The sequence below is a fragment of the Malaclemys terrapin genome, chromosome 12 (assembly GCF_027887155.1).
Source record: "Malaclemys terrapin pileata isolate rMalTer1 chromosome 12, rMalTer1.hap1, whole genome shotgun sequence".
Lineage (NCBI taxonomy): Eukaryota > Metazoa > Chordata > Testudines > Emydidae > Malaclemys > Malaclemys terrapin.
In genome coordinates, this window is record NC_071516.1 from 32652642 (window position 1) to 32680039 (window position 27398).

Sequence of the window (27398 nt, forward strand, 5' to 3'; positions counted from 1 at the left end):
TAAGGCCCGGCTTGACAAAGCCCTGGCTGGGATGATTTAGCTGGGAATTGGTCCTGCTTTGAGCAGGGGGTTGGACTAGATGACCTCTTGAGGTCCCTTCCAACTCTGATATTCTATGATTCTATGATTCTATGATATTATGATATTGAGAAGATTTTCCACATTTACTACATACAACTCGTATGGCTTTACTTTTATGAACCACATTAATGTGTTTGGCCCATTTACCAAATGTTGGTAATATCTGGGGACATATTGGACAATTAAAACTATCAACGGGATACTCTAAATAAAAAAACCCATCCTTCCACGAACTACTTTCTAATATATTTATATTACTACCAGTACTGTTAAGATCCTTATTACGATCCCTATTAAATTCAGTACTTGGTCTAAAACTATTTAATAAACTAGACCCATTAACTAAATGAGCATTAAGATATCCCGATTCCCTAACATATGGATCATCAAATGTACTTAAATACTTAAAATCTGGATTAAAACTGTCCATAGTTAAATCATTAAAAGTGTCCCTTGTAAAAACCATCGGTAAGATAGATAAAATCTCCTCACCATGATCATCACAAATATTCTCCTCTACCTCCTCTCCATGCTCCACTGGGAGGACTTGATTCTCACTCTCATGCTCATGAGACTTCATTATAGTCCACACCATTTTATCCATTGGTCCAGCGACCCTGATCACACCCCTAATATATTTAACACTGTCAGCCGGGGCATCAAAGCCAACAGCGGGGGCGTTATTAACCCAGTCCAGCGCCAATCCGGTATAAAAATATAAATTACTTTTTTCCATAGCTAAAAGATTTACCCTTCTCAGGGGGAAACTAACCCTTTCCAGGGGGAAACTAACCCGTACCTGGGGGAAACTAACCCTTTCCAGGGGGAAACTAACCCGTGCCTGGGGGAGACTACCCTTACCAGGGGGAATCTAACCCTTACCAGGGGGAGTCAACCCGTACCTGGGGGAGGCTACCCTTACCAGGGGGGCATCCATGTGGCACCATATGGGGCTGCCCAACCCCGTCCCACACCCCACTGAATGTGGGATGTGGGTTCGTCCTCCGCAATCCGCCTGGCTATCCAAGCCAGTTACCGACTCTCACCACGAGGAGGTAGCGGTTGGACTTGCAATCCAGAGGCTTTCCTCAAAGAGGGGTCCCAAACAGCATAATGTCGAGCGCTAACGGGCGTGTGAGAAAAGGCTCAGATCTTGGTAGGGGTTGCCCCTATTGACCGGGCTCACGCCCACCCCCACCTCACCGATAACCCATTCTCTCACTACCCTCAGGCAATGTTTCCGTCCAAGCCCGACAGCTGAGAGGGTCCAGAGACGCATGGAGAGCCATTAAGAGAGTCTGCTCCTTGTCCCCAACTGCCCCCTCCTGAGACCCCCCCCAATTTCCGCCCTAGGACTCCATCCCCTACCTGTCCCCTGACAAACCCGCGGGACTCCCATGTCTATCCAACCGCTGCCTGTCCCCTGACTGCCCCCCCAAACCCCTGACCCATTTAACCCCCCCTTCTCCCTGCCCCGACTGCCCCCCCGAACCTCCGCCCCATCCAACCCCCCAACCCCCTTACCGTGCCACTCAGACCAGCGTGTCTGGCTCCACGCAGTGCCAGGCATACTGCTGCATACATGCTACCGTGCTCCCCTGCGGAGCCACAGCCCCCTCTCTCCCCCCCCCCAGCACCTGCCTTCCAGATTTGAACACCTCAACATTCAGGAGTGCTCAAGCTCAGTTTGGGCAGCTGTTACTTCATTTCTCCCAAATCAAATATACTGATCCACTGTAACTTGCTGTAGAAAAAGTAGGATAAAATTGAGCAAGAAATGTGTCCCAGTGGTTATTAGGACTGGAATTGGTATTTTCAACAGCCATTGCCTTTTTGTTTGTTTGCTTGTTTAAAAGGAAGACAGTGATATTGCATTGGCAAATTCCCCAAAGAAAGAGTGGAAGAAAAGAATAATAAAGGCACCTCAACTTTTCCTCATTTATGTAGGACAGTCTTATAATATGCATCCAGATATCCTCCAATCACACAAGCTGAAAATTGTTCCACTTTACTGCAGTTCTGTAACCATATGGGAACCAATCCTGTCTGTGTTCTGTGCACATCTAAAATTCCCGCTGAATGACCTGCCGTGGGAGCGAGTTACCAGTGACCCAGGGCTGCGGCGGAAGGAGGGTGCAGGTGGTGGGGGGAGAGAGCCCAGGGCTAGGGCGGCAGGTGGTGTGTGTGGGGAGCAATGGTGGGGAGGAATGAGGGAGCCCAGAGCTGGGGCGGCAGGGGGGTGCGGCGAGGAGCCCAGGGGTGGGACGGGGGGGCAGCCAAAATTTTTTTTGCTTGGGGTGGCAAAAAACCTAGAGCCGGCCCTGTTTGGTGGTTGGGGAAGGAATGAAGCCAGAAAGCTGCAATGTTATGCTCGTGCGCTGCACCCCTCGGTGGGAGCAGGTCTAGTGGGACAGTGAGATCACTGCCTTCCGTACCCTTACCAGACTGATACCGCCCTAGCCAATGCTGTGCTGGTGTCCGGGCACTCACTAGTGCCACTGTAGCTACAGCCCAGACTGGAAAAGCAGCACAAACCACAGGGGCCCAGTGATTCCAGCATGGAGCCAGCATCGGGGCGGCTCCAGGCACCAGCGCAGCAAGCACGTGCCTGGAGCAGGAAGCCGCGGGGGGCAGCCTGCCAGTCGCTGTGAGGGCGGCAGTCAGGCTGCCTTTGGTGGCATGCCTGCGGGAGGTCCGCCGGTCCCACCATTTCGGTGGCAATTCGGCGGTGGGGATGCTGAAGGCACGGCACCGGCGGACCTCCCGCAGGCATGCCGCTGAATCGGCGTGACCAGTGAATCGGCATGACGCTGCCGAAGGCCGCCTGACTGCCGTGCATGGGGCGGCAAAAAACATAGAAAGAAGAACAGGAGTACTTGTGGCACCTTAGAGACTAACAAATTTATTAGAGCATAAGCTTTCGTGGACTACAGCCCACTTCTTCTTTTTGCGGATACAGACTAACACGGCTGTTACTCTGAAAAAACATAGAGCCGCCCCTGGCCAGCATCACAGGCACGGCCACAGTGCTCTGTCAGCCCTCTCAGAAAGAAGGTCTGCTGCTCTCTGGGGGTTCAGGCCAGGCAGGATCCTGCCCCTTTACCTGCTCAGCATTAGGGACAGTCAGAATTGTCCGGGATTGGACCAACTCGCATCTGTGCCAGGACCCAATGGAGAGTCCAGCAGGAAAGAAGCTGAGCTTGAATTGCTTTCCCAAGTGGTGCTGCATTTACAGCTAGCTTGCACAGACTGGCACCGGCACAGCAGCTGGTGTCAATTAAAACTGATTTCGTTCGTCTAGTGCTAGCTTGTGTACAGACCAACCCCGGTGTATTCACACGCGGACTGGCACCAGGTTGGCTCAATCAGGTTCGGGAAACTGGTGCCAGTTTGGGTATAGACCAGACCTTCTGTGCTGCTCCCCTGCCTGGTTTGGAGGGGGCGCCACAGGCACTCCTGCCAGTGCCGTTATTTCCCTACTGCAGGTGACAGCCACAGGCCTTGGCATTGCTTTTGTGGCGTTCCAGGAAGTGCTTGTGCAATAAAAGAATAAAAGGAAATAACCACAGGCCACCCGCAGGATGATTCACTCCTGAGGAATGGGCAGCTCCGTGTATGCTGAGCAGGACTGTTTACCTATGACGGACTATGCTGTGCTGCTGCTGGCATTCCTTAACTGCTAGCCTCAAGGCCAGGCTCTGGATGGGAAAGCAGGTGAGAGGAGGGGGAGAGCATGACCGGCACTCAGGGTGGTGCATCTCCAGTGGCCTGGTGACAATGACGATCCAGCACAGGAGGTGGAAACTAGAGGGAAGGGCGGTCAGGCCTGGCCTCTGTGTACAATGCAGATTTGGGGCAATCGGAAAGTGTGCGAGCTCCGGTCAAATTCCCCAAAGTGTTTCAGTCAAAAAATCCATAAAACAAAATGAGAAAAATTAGAAAAATTCAAACTGTTTTGCTCTGAAGTGACTTTTTGTTTTAAAATTTGTTTCAATTAAAAAAATGGGAAAAGGGTGCCCCAAATTGAAGGCTTTTCACGTTGAACTAACCCCATTCAAAAATAAACTTGTAACTGGCAGCGACCAGAAAAATGAGTTACTCACAGCCCACTGAGGAATTGGGTGTAGCCCAGTGCATTTAGAAATGACATTCCTAGCTGGTGGCAAGGACTGGGGCATGGTGCAGGCCACATCCCCCAGGGAGGCCAGCTCTGGGCGTGTAATTAGGCCGCAGTCATTTTGTGTCTTCCAGATGCCCTATTTGTACCTTGTGGGTGTTTGCCCAAAGCTGGAATATTTTGGTCTCCGGAGGGAGCTGCTGTGAGAAATGGGCTAAGCCCTGGGGCTCAGGCTGCCTCTGATGTTGTGGAGCTGTTCCTCCCCGTGGCCACGGTCACAGTGGCCATCCAGCACTGAGGCTAGCTCAGAATGAGCCAGCCAGCTCCTGATGTCAGGGGAGACTGACCCTTGGCCCTTGGGACTGGCCCCCACACACAGTGCAGTTTCTCCCCACCCCCATTCCTGTATCAGATTCTTTACAGCAGGAAGCTGCTGGGGGCCTGGGGTTGCTCAGCATTATAGGGTTGCTAACCCTCCCGGTTTTGCCGGGAATCTCCTGGAATCAGGCTCTATCTCCTGGCCAAATGGGAGCCAAATCGGGAGATTTTAAGCCGCTAAAAGTTCGGTGGTGCAGCAGGGCTAAGGTAGGCTCCCTGCCTACCCCGGCTTTGCCCTGCTCCTGAAAGCAGCCGGCAAGTCCCTGCAGCCCCTGGGGTGGAGGCCAGGTGGCTCCGCGCACTGCCCCTGCCCCCAGCACCAACTCCGCAGCTCCCATTGGCCAGGAACTGCAGCTAATGGGAGCTGCAGGGGTGGTGCTTGTGGGCATGGCCAGTGCGCAGAGCCCATGCCCCCCTCACCCAGGGACATGCCAACTGCTTTTGGGAGCAGCACGTGGCCAGGGCAGGCAAGGAGCCTGCCTTAGCTCTACTGCACTGCCGCCTGGGAGCCGCCCCAGGTAAGAGCCTCCCGGACGGAGCCTGCACCCCTCATCCCCTCTCGCACCCCAACCCCCAGCCCTGATCCCCCTCCCTCACCCAAACTCCCTCCCAGAGCCTGCAGCCCACACCCCCTCCTGCACCCCTGACCCAGCCCAGAGCCCCCGCCTGCACCCGAATTCCCTCCCAGAGCCTGCACCCCTCACCCCCTTGTGACAATGCAGTTCTGGCGGAACCCAACTGAGAGTGCCAACTCAGGACAAATTGCTCAAACAGGGCAGTTACAGCCCAAGGCTGGGGTTTTTTCCACCTCTAAGGCAAACCAAACCAGCCAGACAAGGAGGACTTCGGTCTCACCCCACTGGCTAACTGCAAGTCTCACAAGCAATCTCCTTAGACACTCCAGTTTCCCAGTATTACCACCAATGCCACTCGTTATGGGGACAAATGGTTATGAAAACCAATACCCAGTAAAAGAAAAAGGTTCTCCTGATCCCAAAGGACCAAGCCCCAGACCCAGGTCAATATACAAATCAGATCTTACCCACAAATCACGCTGTTGCCAATCCTTTAGAATCTAAAATCTAAAGGTTTATTCATAAAAGGAAAAAGATAGAGATGAGAGTTAGAATTGGTTAAATGGAATCAATTACATACAGTAATGGCACAGTTCTTGGTTCAGGCTTGCAGCAGCGATAGAATAAACTGCAGGTTTAAATCAAGTCTCTGGAATACATCCCCCGCTGGGATGGGTCCTCAGTCCTTTGTTCAAAGCTTCAGCTTGTAGCAAAGTTCCTCCAGAGGTATGAAGCAGGATTGAAGACAAGATGGAGATGAGGCATCAGCCTTATATAGTCTTTTCCAGGTGTAAGAACCTCTTTGTTCTTACTGTGGAAAATTACAGCAAAATGGAGTCTGGAGTCACATGGGCAAGTTCCTGCATACTTTGCTGAGTCTCAAGGAATATTTGCCTTCTCTCAATGGGTCCATTGTATAGCTGATAGTCCTTAATGGGCCATCAAGCAGGCTAGGCAGAGCTAACACCAGTTTGTCTGGGAAATCACGCAGCAGCATAGCATAAGTTTGAAATACAGACAGTATAGAGCCAATATTCATAACTTCAACTACAAAATTGATACACACATATAGACAGCATAATCATAACCAGTAAACCATAACCTTGTCTTAGACACCCCATTTGATCCCCTTTATACAAGATTTGGGTGCCACTACAGGACCTTGGTTGCAACAATGATCTATACGGTCCCAGATTATATCAATAACGTCACACCCCTCCCATACTCCAGCCCCCTGCCCCAGCCCCCTCCCCCACCCAAACTCCCTCCCAGAGTCTGAACCCCACAACCCCCCCCCACATCCCAATCCCCTGCCCCAGGCTCAGCCTGGAGCCTCACCCACACTCCTAACCCCTTGGTCCTACTCCCCAGCCCAGAGCCCGAACCCCAAGCCCCAGCCTGGTGAAAGTGAGTTGTTAGGGGGCTTATTCTTATGGAAACAGGGACTGGGGGTGGGGGAACTGGAATCATGTTTTGCTAAGGGGGGGGGGAATGGGAACAGGGAGACAGGCAAGGCTCTGTGGTATCAAAGCTGGGAAGGGGAATACTAAGGAAGGAAACTGGAATTATGCTTGCTGGAAGTTCACCCCAATAAACATCAAATTGTTTGCGCCTTTGGACTTTGGGTATTGTTGCTCTCTGTTCATGCGAGAAGGACCAGGGAAGTGAGATGGTGAAGGAATAAGCTCCCTAACATCTGTGAGTGGGGGAGAGCAAGCAATGGAGGTAGAGGGGATGGAGCAAGTGGGTGGGGTCTCAAGGAAGGGGTGAGGCAAGGGTGTTTGGATTTGTGTGTTTATACAGTTGGCCACCCCCCTGAGCAATAACGGTAATAGCTCTGCCCATTAAGGTCTTGGCTTCATGGCTAACACAGGTGATTTTTCCCTCAAGGTAACTAATGCGTGTGAGCTAACCTGAGGTCAGCACAGTGAAGATCAGGCACTTTCCTTTTAGCATAAGGTAAACAGTCCAGGGCTGACCACAATGAGTTTACCTCAGGCTAAAATGAAAGTACCTGGTCTTCACGGTGCCTTTACCTCAGAACAGCTCACTTGCATTAGCTGCCCCTTAGTAAAGACACCATTTTTTAGCACTGACGTGCCCACTGAGGTGAAGGGATCTGTAATGATTTACTTGCAGTTACATGGTTCTGCCACTAGATATCGCTCCAGAAAAGACTGGGGGCTCTGACAACAGGCAAAGGTAGAAGGTGGCTTGCTCTGTTAGGAGCTAATTGTAGTTCTCCTGAATAGCAGCATTGCCAATTCACTTGTAGCAGAAGTCTCATGATAGCTGGTGTTTTTCTTCAAGCCCCAGCTTCTGGAGTCAGGTGATTAGGTGAGACCCTAAGCTTTCATTAACATTTTTTTAGCCCTTTTGAATCTGGAGAAACACTTGAAAACATGACCCTGGAAACCCAGCCAGCCTATAACAAGTACCCCACTGGATTAGTTTAAAAATCCAATGATTTTGAAGCCAGTCTTCTGATTTTTGAACACTTAGGATTGGCAATACAGAGGGCCCTGGCTCCCTAGATCTTAACGTAGTATCATAGGCGCACCTGTGAAACAATTGCTTGGTGCCGATTATAAATGACGTGCCTATGTGTCATGTGCTGGAGTGGTCTAGCCACGTGTAACAGACTCACCAGAAGGCCAGTGTGGCAGCATAGCAGCAGAAGCATCACAGGGTCCCAGCTAATTTTGGGTGAGGGTTCTCAGAGAACCATGCTCAGAAATGCTGGCTAAGCTGTGGGCCTCAACATGCTCTTTTTGAGAACAAAGTCGATGGCCAGGTGAGCCGCGCCCTTCCGCCAGGGCTCGAGAAACTGAACATGTGTTCCGAGCATTCATGTTTGAGGGGTGAGCACAGCCGATGCCTGGGAGATAGTCTGCTGATGATTAGTTGGTCCCTGACTAACAGGCTTTTCCCAGCAGCAGCATGGCCAAAAGCCTGGAGAATCAGTCAAACCTTCCTCAGAAGCCTGTAGGAAGTAGCAGGTGCTGTGACATTGGAGCTCTGTCGCCGAGCGCATTTGGAACACAATCACAACTGGCATTTCTGGGCAGAATTTTGCGAGAACAGGCCATAATGGTGCAGCACTATTGAAACGGATACACAAAGGGATGCCAGAGGCTTGGGAGGTGGAGCATTGCCTTTTGTCTTAAAGGGGCACTGTCCCTATTGCAAACACCCAGAAATAGCAACCTTGGCAGCGCCATGGAATGGGAAGCCCATGATATAATTTTAATCACAGCCATTGTGTCCTCACTAGTACATGCAGCCAGACTCTGCTTCTCTCCAGCACTCTGGCTAGTGACCCTGCTGGCACTAAATGCCCCGAGAGGGCTGCTCCAGACAGAGGTTCAGGAAGGCTAAGGAGCCCCAGTTGCTTTCTACTCTGGCCTCTCTGACATCACTCTAAGATTGGATGGACGTCTGAAGTCAAGGGGCCAGGATCCATTGGTGATGGTTCCTACGGCACTAATCACACTGCATTGCGGCATATCTCGCAGATGGTGGATGATGTCAGGGAACTTGGAAGCATGCTGAAGAAGAAGAGTGTCCAAGCGATCGTCTCTGAGATCTTTCCTAATCCTGTCCCACAGGGGAAGGAAGGCAGAAGAGGCGGGAAGTGAACTGCTGGCTACGTCAGTGGTGGAGGGTTTGGGTTTTGTGGAACATTGATCCACCTTCTATGGGGAGAAGGGGCTGTATAGTTTGGTCCCCCCTCTACTGTCGAAGAGGCCATCCAGTCTCCTCGGGGTCAGGCTGGGTAGAGTAGCCAGGAAAGGGTTAAACTAATAGCAAAAGGGGAGGGTAAAAAGAGGGAAGATATGAGCACTCAGCACAAAATCAAGATTCATAGATTCTAGGACTGGAAGGGACCTCGAGAGGTCATCGAGTCCAGTCCCCTGCCCACATGGCAGGACCAAATACTGTCTAGACCATCCCTGATACATTTAAGATGTGGAGAACAAAATTAATCAAGGAGTTGAAAGACATGAAGAGAGGCAATTCTGGCTGTACACCAGTGCTGGGAGCCTGGGTAACTAACAAGAGGAACTGGAGCTGCTCATTTATGAACATAAATTCAATCAAATGGGTATTACTGAAACCTAGTGGGATAATTCACACAACTGGAATGTTAAAATCAATGGTTGTAACCTATTTAGGAAAGACTGAATGGGCAAAAGAGAAGGGGCAGCGGGCGCCACTCTGTCAAAATTGCATTATCTGTTTCTGAGTCACTGATAACTCAGAAGAAAAATAATCTTGAAATGGTTATGGATCAATGTCCTAACAGAAAAAGATGGGGTATTAGCTGGAGTCTGCTACAGACCCCAGATCACACTGGGAACAGGATCCCTGCTCCTTATGTACCTATCTACAATGTATAGGGAAAAAAGCTGTGTGATCATGGGAAACTTCAATCTGAGTGAGGAATTCTGGAGGTCTCATACTGCCAATTTCCTAACTCCTAACGCAGCCAGCACAGGAAATCTTTATTAGGCCTTGTTGTGACAGATAAAGAAGAACTGATCACAGAACTAAAAATTAATGGCAGTGTAGATTCAAGTGCTCATGACTTGGTCACATTTGTAATGTTCAAGTCCAGGCCAACTAATATATATATTACTAGATGCCCAAAAAGTCAGAATCCTACAATCAAGGAAGAAGGCTGTACTGGGTAAAAAAACAATCTGGTTAAGAGGCAGAATAAAGGCAGCTATTAAAAAAATATATATCACAAATGGAAGAAAGGGGAAGTTGACTATAATGATTATAAATCAGAAGTTAGGAATTGTAGAAAATTGATAAGGGAAGGAAAAGGACACAAGTAGAAGTCTATGGCCAGAAGAGTTAAGAACAATAAGGAGCTGTTTTAAAATATATTAGGAACAAGAAGAATCTTGACAATGGTATTGGTCCATTACTAGATGGAAATGGTAGAATTATCAATAATAAAGCAGAAAAGGCAGAAATATTCAATAAATATTTCTGTTCCATATTTGGGGGAAAAGTAGATGATATAATCTTATATTGTAATGATAAAACCTTTTTTTCATTCCACTACTATCTCTGGAGGATGTTAAACAGAAGTTACTAAAGTTAGTCATTTTTAAATTAGCAGGTCCAGATAACTTGCATCCAAAAGCTGGCTGATGAACTTGCTGGATCATTAATGTTGATTTTTCAGTAAGTCTTGGCACTTGATTTCCCAGGGGGTGCTCCACCCATGCTCCGTCCCAGGCCCTACCCCCACTCTACCCCTTTCCCCAAGGCCCCATCCCCACCCCTTCCTACCCCACTTCTTTCTGTCCCATTCTGCCCCCTCCCCTGAGTATGCCCTGGCCATAGATGACTGGTGCCTCCCTATACTGGCAGGGAGGTGCATGATCAAAAGTGGAGATAACACTGGAGGTCACGTGTCTCCCTCCTCCCCTCCCCCCCGCCAACTCCTCTGCGCCCAGCCCAGGGCCACCACACTCTCCTTGCTGAACGTTGCCTGGGGAGAGGGGCGCTCTGTCCTCCCACTGCACCTGCGCCCCCCCCCCCCGACCGGCATGTTCCACCGCTCTCCCTGGTGGGATGGAGCCACTTCTAACGCCAGCCCCTTCCAGTGGCTAACTGAAAAAGCCCATCTGGGGAGGAGGTGGCTTCCGCTTCCTGCCCGGGCTCAGCTGCTGGGGACCATGGTTGAGTGAGCTGGAAACATACCAGGGGGGAGAGGGGCTCCAGCTTGATCACCCTTGATCCCCAGCACCTGAGTCTAGGCAGGGAGCAGAAGCCATCTCCCCAGACAGGCTCTCTCAGGCAGCCACCAGCCCACCATGCTGCAGAGCAGTGTCCCAGGGGCTGGAAGGGGCTGGTCCTACCCCTTCCATTCCACAGCATCTGGGGATGTCCCCCCAACGCACCTCCCAGTCCCGCCCTCACTCTACCTCTTCCTGCCCCTGCTCCTCCCCTCCCAGTGCCTCCTGCCCACCGCTGAACAGCTGATCCTCAGCGGATGGGAGGAGCTGGGGGGGGGGGAAGGAGAGGCTGATCGACAGGGCCCACCACCAGCGGGAGGCGCTGGGTAGGAGGTGGATCTGGAGCTGGAGCCTGCCGGTGGGTGCTGAGCACCCACTATTTTTTTTCCATGGGTGCTCCAGCCCTGGTACTCAGTTAAATAAAGAATTAAAGGAGGGTATGTGACGGGTTCCCCGGGGTGCAACATGGAACTGGGGTATTGCTCAGCCCTCTGGCATACCAACATGGGCTCCCTTTCACACTGATGCTGTGACAAGCTGCAAACTTCTCCAGGTTCTGCACTTACACAGACATCCACAGGAAGGGACACACCCAGCTGAGTTACAGGAATGCTTTCTCCAGCCACTCATGAACTGACAATAAAGAGGCTCCAGGCAGTTCTCCCCAGCCTGGGACCCCAGAGCTGTACTGTCCTACCCTGGTCAGAAGCCTGAGCAGCGTAAGTTTATTACCCGGTCCACCACTTCTACAAAGGAAAGTGGATGTGCACCAGCTTTTGTACACTGAGCAGATTTCCAATGCACTTCAAGTAAAACCCACTGGTTTAGGTGAAATAGAAAACAGATTTATTAACTACAGCAAGGTAGATTTGAAATAATTATAAATAATAAATGTAAAGATCAAAGTTGGTTACCTAAGAAATAAAAAGTAAAATCACCATCTGAGTTCTATAAACTAGGCAGGATTTAAATCAAGCCGTGTCTCACCCTGGTGGTATAGTTCCTTTAATACACAAGCTGGGATTCTCCTTTCCAACTTGGCACCACCTCCCCAGTTCAGTCTGTTCTCTAGACATGTTTTCAGGTGTTGAGTTGTGGGGGGGAGTAAGGCCAAGTGATGATGTCACTTCCCCCTTCTATAGCTTCTTCCAGGTTGCTGGAAAGAGCTTTTGCTGTGACATGAGTCAAGCAGTCTCCGTTGTCTATGTGCTCTCTCTGTGAGTCTGTGTATTCCCCTTAATGGGCCACCAATGCTATCTGGCCTCTCCATTGTTGTACCTAAAAGGCTGGTTGTGGGTGTTTCCAACCTTACAACATATTCCAGTAACATACACATAGCAAAACTTCGTAACTTCCCTCCAGTGACAGCATATACAAGCCAACAGGATATTAATGTTCAACAGATCAAGACTTTTAGACTGATACCTCACAGGCATACATTGTACAAAACATACAATTCTATTACAGTGGTGAATATGGGAGTGCCAGGGTGTTGCTTTGGAGCACAGAATGTCTCAGGGTAATGTAATTAATGCCAATCAACATGGGTTTATGGAAAATAGATCCTGTCAATCTAACTTGATAGCTTTTTTGATGAGATTACAAATGTGGTTGATAAAGGTGGTAGTGTTGAAATAATAAGTCTTCTGTAAGGTGTTTGACTTGGTCTCATATTCCTTTTTGATTAAAAAATTAGAAAGATATAAAATTAAGATGGCACACATTATTGGCACATTGGAGCATTGCCAGCATAAATGATGTGGCAAAAGGGGTAAACAGTGAGGTGGCAAAGTTTGCAGATGATACTAAACTGCTCAAGATAGTTAAGACCAAAGCAGACTGTGGGCAACAAAATGGCAAATGAAATTTTATGTGGATAAATGTGAAGTAATGCACATTGGAAAAAATAACCCCAACTATACATATAATATGATGGGGGCTATTTTAGCTACAACTAATCAGGAAAGAGATCTTGGAGTCATCGTGGATAGTTCTCTGAAGACGTCCAAGCAGTGTGCAACGGCAGTCAAAAAAGCAAACAAGATTTAGGAATCATTAAAAAAGGGATAGAGAATAAGACGGAGAATATCTTATTGCCCTTATATAAATCCATGGTACGCCCACATCTTGAATACTGTGTACAGATGTGGTCTCCTCATCTCAAAAAAGATATACTGGCACTAGAAAAGGTTCAGAGAAGGGCAACTAAAATGAGTAGGGGTTTGGAACGGGTCCCATATGAGGAGAGTTTAAAGAGGCTAGGACTTTTCAGTTTGGAAAAGAGGAGACTGAGGGGGGATATGATAGAGGTATATAAAATCATGAGTGGTGTGGAGAAAGTGAATAAGGAAAAGTTATTTACTTGTTCCCATAATATAAGAACTAGGGGCCACCAAATGAAATTAATGGGCAGCAGGTTTAAAACAAATAAAAGGAAGTTCTTCTTCACACAGCGCACAGTCAACCTGTGGAACTCCTTGCCTGAGGAGGTTGTGAAGGCTAGGACAATAACAGGGTTTAAAAGAGAATTAGATAAATTCATGGAGGTTAAGTCCATTAATGGCTATTAGCCAGGATGGGTAAGGAATGGTGTCCCTAGACTCTGTTTGTCAGAGGGTGGAGATGGATGGCAGGAGAGAGATCACTTGATCATTACCAATTGCCCCTTTGGGGCACCTGGCATTGGCCACTGGCGGTAGACAGGATACTGGGCTGGATGGACCTTTAGTCTGACCCAGTATGGCCGTTCTTATGTTCTTATCGAGGGAAGTGATTATTTCCCTCTATTCGGTACTGGTGAGGCCACATCTGGAGTATTGTGTCTAGTTTTGGGGGCCCCACTACAGAAAGGATGTGGACAAATTGGAGAGAGTCCAGTGGAAAGCAACGAAAATGATTAGGGGGCCGGGGCACATGACTTATGAGGAGAGGCTGAAGGAACTGGGCTTCTTTAGTCTGCAGAAGAGAAGAGTGAGGGGGGATTTAATAGCAGCCTTCAACTACCTGAAAGAGGATGGAGCTCGGCTGTTCTCAGTGGTGGCAGATGACAGAACAAGGAGTAATGGTCCCAAGTTGCAGAGGGGGAGGTCTAGGTTAGATATCAGGAAACACTATTTCACTAGGAGGGTGGTGAAGCCCTGGAATGGGTTCCCTAGGGAGGTGGTGGAATCTCCATCCTTAGAGGTTTTTAAGGCCCAGCATGACAAAGTTCTGACTGAGCTGATTTAGTTGGGGTTGGTCCTGCTGTGAGCAGGGGGTTGGACAAGATGACCTCCTGAGGTCTCTTCCAATTCTAATCTTCTATGATTAGAAACTGGCTAACTGATAGGTCACAAAATGTAACTGCAAATGTGGAATCATCATCAAGTGGCTGTGTTTCCAGCTGGGGCCTGCAGGGATTGGGTCTTGGCCCTACACTATTTAACATTTTTCTCAATGCCCTGGAAGAAAACATAAAATCATCACTGATAAATTTGCAGATGACATAAAAATTGGGAGAATGGTAAATAATGAAGAGGACAGATCACTGATTCAGATGCTCTGGTTTGGTTTGGTAAACTGGGCACAAGCAAACAATATGCGTTTTAATAGGGCTAAATATAAATGTGTACATCTAGGAGCGAATCATGTAAGCCTGTAGTAGTGTCCTCAGTGGGCTGGGTGGCCTAGTGATTAGCATCCACTCAGTCATCGGAGTATTGATAGGGGAGCCCAAGCATGCCCACTCTACCGGGCTCAACCTAGGGTCCTAGGAGGATCAGTAGACCCCTGAGTTACGCTCCCTGCATCGCTTCCTACCACTGCCCCCTCCGCTTCTGGTCCCAGATAAGGAAAAAGGAAACCAGACCAGCAATCCTAACTGGGCTCAGCATACAGTCCTGGTACTTCAGGGAGGCATTTCTAGCTCCTTTTGGCAGGAACCTCCAGGGTAGGCCTGTCCCTCCCACTTTCTCAGCTGGGTTTGCTCCCTTTTCAACCCTGTCTCCAGCTGGCGTGTGCTCTGCAGGGTTGGAGGTGGAGGGCTGGAGGGTTGGAGGGCTAGCTTGGCCAAGCGCTGTCCTTTAACCCCTTGGTCCCAGTGTGGGGTTTGTATACCCCATCACAAGGCCATACTACAGAATGAGGGATGCTATCCTGGGAAGCAGTGACTGAAAAAGATTTGGGGGTTGTGGTGCGACTGCTGCTGGAATATTGTGTCCAGTTCTGGTGCTCACAATTCAAGTAGGATGTTGATAAATTGGAGACGGTTCAGAGAAGAGCCATGAGAATGATTAAGGGATTAGAAACCTGCCTTATAGTAATAGACTCAAAGAGCTCAATCTTTTAACTTAACAAAGAGAAGGGAACAAATATTTAATAATGGGCTCTTTAATCCAGCAGAGAAAGGTCTAACCCGGTCCAATGGCTGGAAATTGAAACTAGACACATTCAGACTAGAAATAAGGTGTACATTTTTAACAGTCGGAGTAACTAACCATTGGAACAATTTATCAAGTGTCATGGTGGATTCTCCATCACTGTCAATTTTTCATTCAAAATGTTTTTCTACAAGATCTGCCCTAGAGTGGGGGGAGTGCGGGGGGGGGGCTGCCGGTGTGAGTGGGGGTAAGTGTTGGCATGCCAGAGTGAGTGTGGGAGTGCAGGGTGTAGGGGAGCGTGCAGGGTGCTGGGGTGAATGTTGGAGTGCGGAGGTGCTGGGGGTGTGTGCAGGGAGCTGGGGTGAGTGCGGGGGTGCGGGGGGGGGGCGAGGGGCAGCTGGGGTGAGTGCAGGCTGCGAAGGGCAGCTGGGGTGAGTGCAGGCTGCCAGGGGCAGGTGGCCGCGGGCGAGGGGCAGGCAGGGCAGGGCCATGTGTACTTTCCGGGTGGGGAACAGGCGGCGCAACCTGCTGGGCGCGTCCCGGCGGTGAGTCAGAGGGACCGGGCCGGGACCGGCCGGGCGCAGCGCAGCACAGGAGCGGGCCGGGGTCGGGGCCGGGGCCGGCGGCAGCAGCATGGCGCTGAGTGTCAGCGTGAAGCGGGTCACCCAGCTGCCAGGGGCCGGGGAGCGGCAGGTGCAGCTCAGCTTCCGAGGTGCGACGCGGGGGTCGGGCGGACAGAGCCCCGCGCGGGGCGCAAGCGAGCCGGGTCCGGGGGTCTGGGGGCCGGTCCACAGGGAGGATTGGTGGCTGGGCGGGGGGGTCTGGGTGCCGGGACACTTGGGGGTTGGTAGCCGGGGGAGGGAGTCTGGGTGCCGGTGTGCAGGGCGGGGAGGTGGTAGGGGGGCTGGGTGCCAGGACGCGGGGGCGGGGTTGGTAGCCGGGGGGGGGCTGGGTGCCAGGACGCGGGGGGGTTGGTAGCCGGGGGGGGGCTGGGTGCCAGGACGCGGGGGGGTTGGTAGCCGGGGGGGGGCTGGGTGCTGGTGCGCAGGGGGAGTTGGTAGCCAGTGGGGTGTCCGGTGTGCGGGGGGGGGGGAAGGGGAGGATGTTGGTCCGTGCCGGGGGGAGGCCCCCGGGAGCCAGTGTGCAGTGGGGTCGGTAGCCGATGTGCAGAGGTCTATGACAGGGCCTGGCCAGTTTCTATCTTCTGCCCTCTGCCCAGGATGCTGCACTGCCTGGTTCCCTCTCTCCTCTCCCAGAGCCTCGTGCTCCCAGGCTGTCTCCTCACTGCTCTGGGTCTCAATCCCACCTGCCGCTGAGCGTCAGCAGCCCGGGGTTTGGTGAGGGGCCCTTTGTACCATGGCTGGGGCTTTGGGCAGGGATCTTGCTTCTTTTCTGTTCCGTGCCAGCGCCTTGGACTCAGCGTTAGTTTTGGCGCGGCTGGGCTCGGGGTGAGAGATTCTGCAGATTCTGCTGTTTTCTCCCAACTGGCTTCGGCGCTATACAGCCCCCGGCAGTAGTTCAGCCAGAGAGGAGAGGAGCCAGCACACCATCTCCCTGCAACAGCCCGTATCCACTTCCCTGGCAGGGCGTGTCGCTAACAGCAGCCTGCACCCTTCCCCCAGCAGGTCTCATCCCCTTACAGCCTTGCCCCCCCTCCCAGCAGGTCTCATCTCCCTGCCAGCCCCCCTTTCTTCCCTCTCCCAGCCAGTCTCATCTCCCTGCCTCAGCCCCCCGCCACTTTCTTCCCCCTTCCAGAAGGCTGTATCCCTCTGCCCTACTGCAGAGTTAGGTCAACATAAGGCTGCTTACGTCAATGTCCACACCTCAATGCTGCCTCTGCCGACCTAAGGCCCCCGCTACACCGACCTATGGTGAGAGGCACAGCACTATGGTTGATGTGGTTAGGGCAACACAGTGTCAGTATAGACACTGCATTACTTCCACTGGCTGTTGGCAGTCAGCCCTGAGGTGGGCAGGGGGCTCCAGCTGTGAGCCCCCTACAGGCTGGCAGCTGGAGCCAGAGCCCTGATGTGAAATAACAGCAGCTATGAAACTGACAAGAATGTCAATTTCACTGCTGGTAGGCTCCCTGCTGTGAAATGAGCCCATGCTGGCTCACAGCTCACACTGCTAGCACAGGGCTGGAGAAGGGAGGCCAGCTGTGAGCCTGCACCTGCCTGACAGCTGGGGGGGCGGCAGATGTGAGCCCCGTGCCTATAGCTGAGGCTGTCAGCCCCTGGGCTCCAGCTGTCAGTGCCCCACAATGCCCCACTTCAGTCGTGAAAGCTCCTGGCAAGGATGGAAAAGAAGGAGAGTAATGGGGACATGAAGTACCACTGTAATTACTGCAGCGGCTGTACACCGACTTAACTTATATTGACTTCATTAGCGTAGACAAGTCCTGTGCCCAGTGCTTAAATTCTCATACAGTATTTCCTGCAGCCCTGGGGCTGAAGGCATTTGGCCTATGGGGGGTGCTGGAGCTCGGGGCTTCTGCCCTGCGGATTTGAAAATATTTACTGGAGCTCCGCGTGAATTGAACCCCTGCCTGTGCCTCATGACTTGTTCTCTGCAGCCCGTCTTGTGCCAGTCCCAGCATTCGCCCTCTCTCTCTGCAGGCAATTCTGTAGGCCTGGGCACTGCAGTGTCTGAGCACAGCACCGCACAGCAACCCAGAGCCATTTGGAAACCTTTTAATCATAATGGACTTCTGTTGCACCAGGGGAGCCAATGGATCCTGTGTCTCATCTATGGGCTTTCCTGCATAGCAGCACCATTGGGGAGCTCACTTAATATGGGCTGCGGGGGCCCAGGGACCAGGTGGGAGTGATCAGGATCAGCTTAGTTCTGAAGGGAGGTGATGGCAGGGAAACACCCCTGGTAACGAATCTGCCATGGTTCCCTTTGCTGGGAGATGGAGGAGGGGAGCTGCAGCTCCAGCAGAGTCCCTGGGTCCCCACACACTAGCCAGTACCCACTTGCAGCAGCCTGGGAAAGCTGAAATGAACGAGACCCAGTCCTGAGATGTGCTGAGCACCCCAACGTCCAGCATTGGGCCCTTAATGAATTAGGCATAGATTTGGCATAGCTAGATGTTCTGGCCTCCCAGCTGGCAGATTTTGTCTTTCCAGGCAGTCGGGGCCCAGAACCAGGAGGAGGAACCCCTGCATCTGACCATTGTCTTAACATTCTGTGTGTGTTGTTCCCCAGGGTTTACTCAGAAGACGAAGAAGGTTCGCTGTGGCCAGGAAGCTGTCTTCGGAGAGGTAAGGGAGCATGGGACAGCAGTGAGTAGGGCTGGGCTGCGCTGTCTCTTCACATCCTGGGTGAAGCCCTGCCCAGGCTCGCCCTGAGGGCTGTTCTTGGATGACCAGATGAGCTAGATCCATAAGAAGCCTGACTCGGTCCTGCTGTCTTGGGGCTCGGAAATGAAGCAAATGGCTGAGAAGGGTTCAGCTCCAGTCAGTCCTTAGGCCCCTCATTGCAACCTCAGGCCCGGGGAGTCCTGGAGCAGGGTGGAGATGGGGTTGCGGGGGTGGGGGTGTCAGTTATCATTCAAAGGATTTTTGTAAAAGAAAATGACCAGACACAAAAGAATGTCGTGGGCTTGGCAAAGAGGTGCAGCTTCTCAACCTCAGCACCAGCCCAGCTGCTGTTCTAAAGCAATGGCGTTTCCAGAGAAAAGATCCCAAGTCACTTAGAAGCTATAAATAGAGAAATCAGTTCACCCCAGACTTCTGGGGTGGACCACTGCCGCTGGTTGAAGGAGCATAGCAGAACTACACAAGAGTCTCGGCCAGGAAGTGAATTCTCCCAAGGGAATTCTGTGCCAAAGAAAAATAAATTTCTGTGCACAATATCTTAAAATTCTGCAAATTTTATTTGTCAATAAATAAATGTGGAGGCTCCAGCATGGCAGTGGGGAGCACAGGCCACTGTCTGCACAGAGGAGGGAGATCACCCTGCATCTCCCCCCCTCTTTCTCCCCTGGGACAGGGACTCGGTGGTGAGGCTGCATCCGACCCAGCGCAAGGGCCAGGCCTGCCCCAGAAATACCCCAAGGCCCTGTCCCTCCGTGCCAGATGCACCAGGTGTGGGGCAAGTAGGTTCTGCCTGACAGGATCCAAGCATGGAGGGGCTTAGTGTGGGGAGATCCAGGTGTGGGGTGAGAGGGTTCTGTATGGGGTGTGGGCAGCTCAGTGGGGGGTCTGTGTGTGGGGGGGATCTGGATGCACAGGGGCTCATTGAGTGGTTCCAGATGCAGGGGCAATGTGGGGGACTCTGCAGGAGGATGCAGGTGAAGGTGGTTGTGGTCAGCAGGGGTGTCTGAGTGAGGGTAGAATGGGGCTTGGCGGGGAGGTCTGGGTACTGGGGGAGTGGGGCTTGATGCGGTGGGGGTTCAAGTGCAGCTATGTTGTGGCTCAGTGGAATAAGGGTCGAGTTGCGGGGGCTTGTTGGGGTAGTCCAGGTGTAGGGGGGTGAGACTCATCGGGGTGGGGGTTTCAGTGCAGGGGTGGAGGTCCAGATGCAGGGGGGATGGGATTGGCAGGGGTCTGGATGCAGGGGGTGAGGCTTGGTGTGGTGAGGGTTTGGGGGGCTTGGTGAGAGGTTCCTGGTGCAGGGGGGTGAGGTTTGGCAGAGGGGTCTGAGCAGCTCCCAATATCGTTACCCCTCCCCCTGTGGCTGAGGAGCAATGGGTGCAGGAAGTGTGTGTGTGTGTGGGGGGGAGGTGCAGAGCTTCCTGCAGCCCTGGGAAGTTTCTGGGGTAGGTCTGTCCTGAGCCCAGCTGCCCCTTGCAGGGGAAGAGGAAGTCCCATCCTCCCCAGCCGAGCCAGGACTAGCAGCTGAGCCCAGTGCAGGGTGGGAGCCACTGACCAAGGCATCCCCAGCCTCCCTCCCACCATGGTGATTTACCTCTCCACTGGCTGCTCCAAGTGCCTGAAACACCATGTCTACGCTGCTGGGGAGGGGCGCATGACTGCTCTTGTGGCTTCTCTTTGCTTCCCTGTTAGAAAGCCTTTTTTCTGCAGGGAAGCAAAGAAATCTGTGGGGGACATGCATTCTGCATGCATGCGGGACACAGAATTCCCCCAGGAGGAAAGTGAAGTATACAGACAGTAGGGAGGCGTGTGCCTTTGCGTTAGTTCTGGAAAACAGAATAGAACTGTCGCCACTGGACTGAACTCTGGCAGCTTGTCTGTGAGCAGAGGGTTGTTGGAGGTGACCTGCCCTTCCATAAACTCCCAGTGGTTGAGCTGTAGGCTAGCTGTGCCTGGCTGATATGCCCAACCATTTGTTACACTTTTCACAGAACTCCGTCCCCTCTCGTGGAGTCCCAGATCCTGGGCTACAGCCTGAGCCTAGTTGTCTACACTGCAGTTTTACAGCCCGGTAGCCCAAGCCCCGTGAGCCCGTGTCAGCTGATACACGCTAGCTGAGGTGTTTCATTGTAGTGTAGACTCACCCTCAGACTCCTGGTCTGGCAGGCATGACTCAGGGAGAGGGGATTTGTTCCCTGCTTAAGATTCTGTGATGGTTATTTTGCTCACTCTGTCCATGACCAGCAGTGACACCCCCTCAATACCTCCCTTCAGCCAGTGGACAGGGTGTCAGTCAGGATTGTCCACAACAGACTAACCATGGAAGGTTCGCTCTAGGAATTCAACATAAAGAAACTGAAATCAAAAGCAAAAGCTATTAAATATTAACCTTGTTACTCCAGCTCCTCCGGAAGTCTGGGAAAACGTAGCCCAGTGGTTATGTCAAAGCATAGCTTAATCTGGCCTCCCCAGCAGTCTCGGGGAGGGGGGATTCTTTCTCTGGCCTCATGTGGCGGGGAAGAATGATTCATGCCTGGGAAGTCTGAGGGAGCTAGGGCTGGATTCATAAAGAGGATTTCAGTGCCTAACTGCCTCTTTAAGTGCCTGGTCAGCTGCTGCCTCGCCCGTTAGGCACCTCGAATTGCTGAGATGGCAGCACTTCCCCCGGTGACATGTGCACAGTCTGATACTGCCCCATAGCTAACTAGCGTCCTAGCTCATGTCTGAGCCCAGGTGGGATTCCAGTGCCCGTGGGTGTGCTCAGAGCATGGCTCCTGGATTGGGCCTGGCACAAAACACAGCTGTGGGTGTAGCCAACAGCCCACCGGTTTGGCCACCCACCTGGGATGTGGGAGACGTAGGTTTGAGTCCTTACTGGGCCCGATTTGGGGCATGCTGTGTCGGTCGCAGGATATCAGAGAGATAAAGGGGAGCGGGAGGTAATACAAAAATCTATTGGGCCGACTCCTGTTGGTGAGACAGACAAGGTTTTGAACTACACCGAGTTCTTCCTCGGGGTGTGGAGCAGCACTTGAGCCTGACTCTCCCGTGGCTGAGTCCGCTGATGACTCTAGCTCTGGGCTAGCCTGCTACACCCAACAGTGTGGCTGTCGTGGCCCCCGTGGCTGCTCAGGCTCTCCAGCCCACCCGAGCTTGGGGTCGGGTGGTTTGAATTCAGGGGGTCAGCCTGAGCCTGTGCCAGAGCCGCAATGCGCCAGCTCCAGCCCTGCCAGCCCGGCTGCTGTGTCCCCCGGCAGACGCACCCCCAGAGACCAGTGCTACTTGCAAGCTGAAGCAAGGGGGACTGTCTGAGGGGTGTTGCTGTCTCACTGGGCCGTTGGAGGGGTGTGAAGGAAGGAACGTGTCCTCCTCCCTGCAGGTTCACAGCACGGTCATTAATGCTGACATGGTGACTCTTGGAGGAAGGTGTGGAGGGAAGCACCCGCTGACTTCGATAAGCACAGGGTTTCTAGTACCCAAGGGCCAGATTTTCATAGGTAGTTAGGCCTTGTAGGTTCTGCCTACACTGCAATAAGGCGCCTGCAGCTGACCCTGTTGGCTGGCTTCAGCTCTTGGGGCTTGGGCTGCGGGGCTGGTTAATTGTGAGGGATGGCTGGGGGGGAGGAGATGGGGAGCGAGGGGTGTCTGGGGGGGATGGGGGAGTGAGGGCCAGGGGGAGGAGATGGGGAGCAAGGGGTGGCTGGGGGGGGAGGAGATGGGGGGTGAGAGGTGTCTTGGGGGGGATGGGGAGTGAGGGCCGGGGGGGGAGGAGATGGGGAGCAAGGGGTGGCTGGGGGGGAAGGGATGGCTGGGGGGAGGGCATGGGGAGCAAGGGTTGTCAGGAGGAGGGGAAACGGCAGGTGAGGTCCATGGATGTTACAGGCCGCACAGCTGCCCTTGGCAGGGGCAGCCCAAGGTGCCTGGCTCCTTAGGGTAAGGTTCTCCCTTTCTTGGGGGTTGTTTCACACCCACCTGCCCAGTGCCCGGAGAGCTGGGACCACAGAGGCGGCTCTGGCCCCCGGTGCTCCACCCTCTCCTCACCCAGGTCTCTGTGCTGCGAGGGGTGCCTGGAGGTGGGGCGCCGGCTCTGCCCACACACCTCTAGTAGGGATGGGCCCAGTGAGCCTTTTCAGTCTGTGGCTGGAGCAGGCTCGCTGAGCGCATGAGTTGGCCTGTTCGTGGTGAGAGCGACTCCCCATTTCCCTGGTTCTGCGGGAGGCTGAGGCTCCCTGGTGAGAGCGCCCCAAATCTGGCTGTCAGGTGTGGGGAGTGGTGCAATGCAGCCTCCTGCCTGGGCTGGGGAGTCCAGCTGGCCCAGAGCGTCAGAGGGTGGCAGGAAACCGGCTGCTTTAGAAGCTGTGCATTGCCCTGGGGGCGCACAGAGGGAAGCAAGGCGCACAGGGCAGCAGGCCCCAGGCTGGGGAACAGGCTGCCATACCCTGTCTGTGTGGGCTGCCCTCTCATGCCCAGCACAGCGCTGCGCTGTGGCACTTAGCGGGAAAGCCCCCAGGGGCCTGGGCCACGTTCTCAGTACAGCTGGAGTCCCTTGGCAGGGCTTTCTGGCTGCTCCTGTTTGTACTGAACATTACTTCCCTCCCACCTCTCCAGTGTTTGTTATCAAGAAACTGAAAATGCGGAAGGGAGTAATGCTAAATATAGACAGGAGTGGCCAGAAAGCCCTGCCCAGGGCTGAGTCCCAGAAGCGTCACTGCTAGGACCTGGGGCACGTTCGGGGTGACGGTGACCGACAAGGGGAGGTGGGGAAATGGGTGCACACCCTGTTTTAGGGTTTAAAGGGGAGGAAGTTTCAGCCAAAGGGGGTATTCTGCTTGTTTTTACATTGGGAATTCAGGTCTCACCCCCTGGTAGACTCCAGGGCTGACTGAGAGCTGGAAGGCTTATGAAATCCGAGACACTAAGCAAGCACAGCTAAGCGGTGGAGAGAAAGAGAGCTTTAGGCCTAGTATTTGAAACACTTTGAACTGAATTTGGTTTTGTTATTGCCTGTTTAATTCAAGTGCCTGAATAAACAGTGTGAAGGAAAGCTCTGTTCAGCACTCAGCACCCAGCCCTTTCCAATAAGGCTAAAGAAGTCCCGGTTCACTTCCCTGTGTCTTCCAACTAGACCTCCAGCAAAACCGTGGGAACAGGAGACTTGAGACCTAAACAGGGAGAATGTCCCATGCCCAGAATAGTCAGGCTCCCTCCTCTGCCCCCCTGGCCCATGCCTAGCACTGCAGGGCCCTGGGGCAGTGCTGGGGGCCAGGTGCCCAGGCTCGTCCTCCAATTGGCTCACCTCTCCTTTTCTGCTCTTGGCTGCTGGATGGAGTTGGGCTTATTTTGCAATTTCTATTTTAGCAATGTTGTTAATTTTATTTTGTAGCCCCGCCCCCCACTAGCTGTCCTTTGACAGGCCTCACACCCAGTGGAAGGGTGAGGGGGGGAAGGCAGTGGGTGTCCCAGCTCTCACTTGGAACACACGGGGTCTCCATGTCCTAGGGCTTAGCTAGACGAGGCAAACAGCTCGAGTCCCAGGAGCATCTCAGGCTCTGCCCCAAAGAAAATCTTGTGGCGGTGAAGCCAATGGTGTGTATGTTCTCACTCATCCAGGGGTTTATTACAGAATCTCTCACTAGAGGGTGAGTGTTAGGAGGAAAATAGCCCTAGGGAATGGGGACAAATTGAGAATTAGTGGGATCCCCTGTGGCTGTGAGGTGCTGCAGAAACTCTAAAAATTCACTGTATGTTTGTGTTTGTTTTTAGCTCTTTCGCTGGCCACATTATGGGAAGCTCATTATGGAAGAGATGCTGCTAGTTAAAGTTTACAACTGCAGTAAAGTTTTCAGTAACAGGTAGGTTCTTGTAGGCATAAGGATAAACTGGATGACCTGGGTAACTAGAGGCTGGTTCACCTGACATTGAGCCCGGGCAAAATCATGCAAAACCTGATATGGGATGCAGTCAGGAAAGACGGAAAGGATGAAAACATAACGCCAGTGAGTGTGTGTATGTTTTAGGGAACATAGGTCTTGTCAACAAACTTGATTTTTTTTTCTGAGATTGCCGGTTTGGTTGAGAGAGGCACCCTGGCGATGTCATATACCTCGACTTCTGTAAGGCGCTGGGCTTAGTACCGCACAACGATCTGATTAAAAACTTAACATGGTACAAAATCAATGTAGCACATATTGAATGGATTAATAATTGACTAACTGATAGATCTTAAAATGCAATTGTAAATAGGGAATTATCTCCCGGAGGGGTTTCTAAAGGGGTCTTGTTCTTGGCCCAATGCTCTTGACTATCTTTATGATCAGGAAGAAAACATAAAATCATTGCTGGTAAAATTGGCAGATGACACAAATACTGGCAGAGTGGTATGTAATAATGGGGGCAGATCAGTTATATGGACTAATCTGGATTGCTTGGTAACCTGGGCTCATTCAAACAACATGCAGTTTATAAATCAGCCAAATATAAGATCATACATCTAGGAGCAAAGAACATAGGTCATGCTTACAGGATGGGGGACTATCTGGAAGGCAGTGACTCTGAAAAGGACTTAGGGATCATGGTGGATAATTAACAGAACATGAGTCCCCATGAGATGCTGTAACTAAAAGGGCAAATGTGATCCTTGGCTAGGGTGACCAGACAGCAAAAAAATCGGGACAGGGGCTGGGGGGTAATAGGAGCCTATATAAGAAAAAGACCCAAAAATCGGGACTGTCCCTATAAAATCGGGACATCTGGTCACCCTATCCTTGGCTGTATAAGAAGGAGAATATTGAGTAGGATCAGGGAGGTGGTAATGACCTCTATTTACAACATTTTTGGCGAGACCATTACTGGATACTGCCACAGTTCTGCTGTTCAAAAATAATGTTGACACATTGGAAAGGGCTCAGAAAAGAGCTAGAAGAATAACCCGAGGCCTGGAAAATCTGCCTTACAGTGAGAAACTTAGGAAGAGAAGGTTAAGAGATGGTGTGATCATGGTCTCTAAGTATCTGCAAAGAGAGAAGATTTCTGATATCAGGGAGCTCTTAAAAAAAGGCATAACAAGATCCAGTGTCTGGAAGCTGAAGCTAGATAAATTCAGGCTAGAAATAAGGCACAAGTGTTCACCAGCAAGGGTAATTAGCCACTGGAACAGCCGACCAAGTATGGGATGGATTCTCTGTCACCTTCAGATTGGAGATTTTTTTTAAAAAAATCTGCTCTAGCTCAACCACAAGGCATTAGACGGCTGCAGGAACCTCTGGGGGAAGTTCTCAGGCCTGTGCTGTGCCGGAGGTCAGACTAGATCATGGTGGTCCCATCTGGCCTTAACAGCTACTGTTCCTCGTTTGGTAATGTTTGGTTCTGAGATAATCACAACATCCCTGTAATGTCTTTACCTTATCTCTTTTCACCCCATCAGCTTGTGAGCAGATGGAATACTTAGGCTATGTTTACACTACAGGGGGGAGGGAGTGTCGATTTCAGATACGCAAATTCAGCTACGGGAATAGCATAACTGAATTCGATGTATCTGATCCGACTTACCCCACTGTGAGGACGGCGGCAAATCGACCACCACGGCTCCCCCGTCGACGGTGCTTACTCCTACCTGGGCTGGTGGAGTACGCGCGTCGATTCGGGGATCGATTATCGCGTCCTGACGAGACGCGATAAATCGATCCCCGAGAGATCGATTTCTACCCGCCGATCTGGGCGGGTAGTGAAGACAAGCCCACAGTATCTTTGTTCTTTGTTCACACATATTAGTATAAGATATAAGAGTATCAAAAGTCAAACCCAAAATTCTATCTCAGGCTAACAAACAGGCCTATATACTAACAGACCTGCAGGAAATACTTTGGCAATATTATATACACAGCCATGATGTGAGTTATCAGGGTGGAGACTGTGCCATGAGCTACCTTCTCTGCTCTGATAACTAGCTGAGACTGAAACCATAACAGAATATTTCCTCTCTGACTGTTGTTTTGTTGTAGACTGCTTGGTACCTTAGTCATCAGCCTTCAGCACCTAGTGACATCTGGACGCCTGACCCTCAGAGAGGCCCTCGTTGACAAGAACCACAGCATCACTGGGGTAAGGCATGTGGTTACTGTAGCATTGGTTAGATGGAAAGCACCAAAGGAGAGAGCACCAGGACACCAGAAGGGTCCCAGGTGCACAGCCAACAAATGTCTGACTTATTCAAGTTTTTCCTGCTCTCCCATACTCTGATTTCCTCATATCAGAAAATATCCAGCAACTCTGTGTAACTTGGTTAAGGCCTCATCCTGTCAGAGATCAAGAACAGTTTAGACAAGACATTATTGGGAATGAAGTAGTGAGAAGTCCTGCAGAATGCTGGGCTTGATATGGCCTTGTGGAGTCTTTTCCAAGCCTATTGACTAGGACATTTTTCTGTGTGAATATGCACCAAATAACAGTTGTAATGAGACATTGCTAGAGGCTACTCTACCGTGCTGTCCTTTATGATCTGAACTGAGGTCATCCCAGGCATTTCCTGTTGCTCTTGCTGACATGTGGCTTTTTTGAGGCTCATTAGTTTTCACATTGACAATCTATCATATTAGTTGATACTAAATAGGCCCGAGTGTGTGTAAATCCTTGAATTTGCTTAAAGCTGAACCATAGCCCAGGGTTATGAGCTCTTACTTGACAGCCTGGCCAAGCAGGTCAGAGGACTGGGATCTGAGTTAAGGAGAGAGAGACAGAGCTGTGTGGAGATGAGGATGTCACTGAATTCAAGGCCAGAGGCTAGCCCCTCATCTGATGTAAGTCAACACCAGTTT

At 51.7% G+C, this 27398-nt stretch overlaps 1 protein-coding gene across 2 annotated transcripts in view; it reads left to right on the plus strand.

The window, feature by feature from the left end:
* Positions 1-27398, plus strand: part of LOC128846629 (fer-1-like protein 4) — a 144901-nt gene that overhangs the window by 17191 nt on the left and 100312 nt on the right. Inside the window, exons 1-4 of one of the 2 annotated variants that reach the window (XM_054045861.1) lie at positions 15836-15977; positions 18476-18531; positions 24349-24437; positions 26586-26685. In XM_054045861.1, the coding sequence (XP_053901836.1) occupies positions 15899-15977; positions 18476-18531; positions 24349-24437; positions 26586-26685 (324 nt within the window). In that variant the 5' untranslated portion in view covers positions 15836-15898. Of the gene's footprint in view, positions 1-15835; positions 15978-18475; positions 18532-24348; positions 24438-26585; positions 26686-27398 lie in introns of those variants that run through there. The other variant, XM_054045862.1, reaches the window with a different exon arrangement.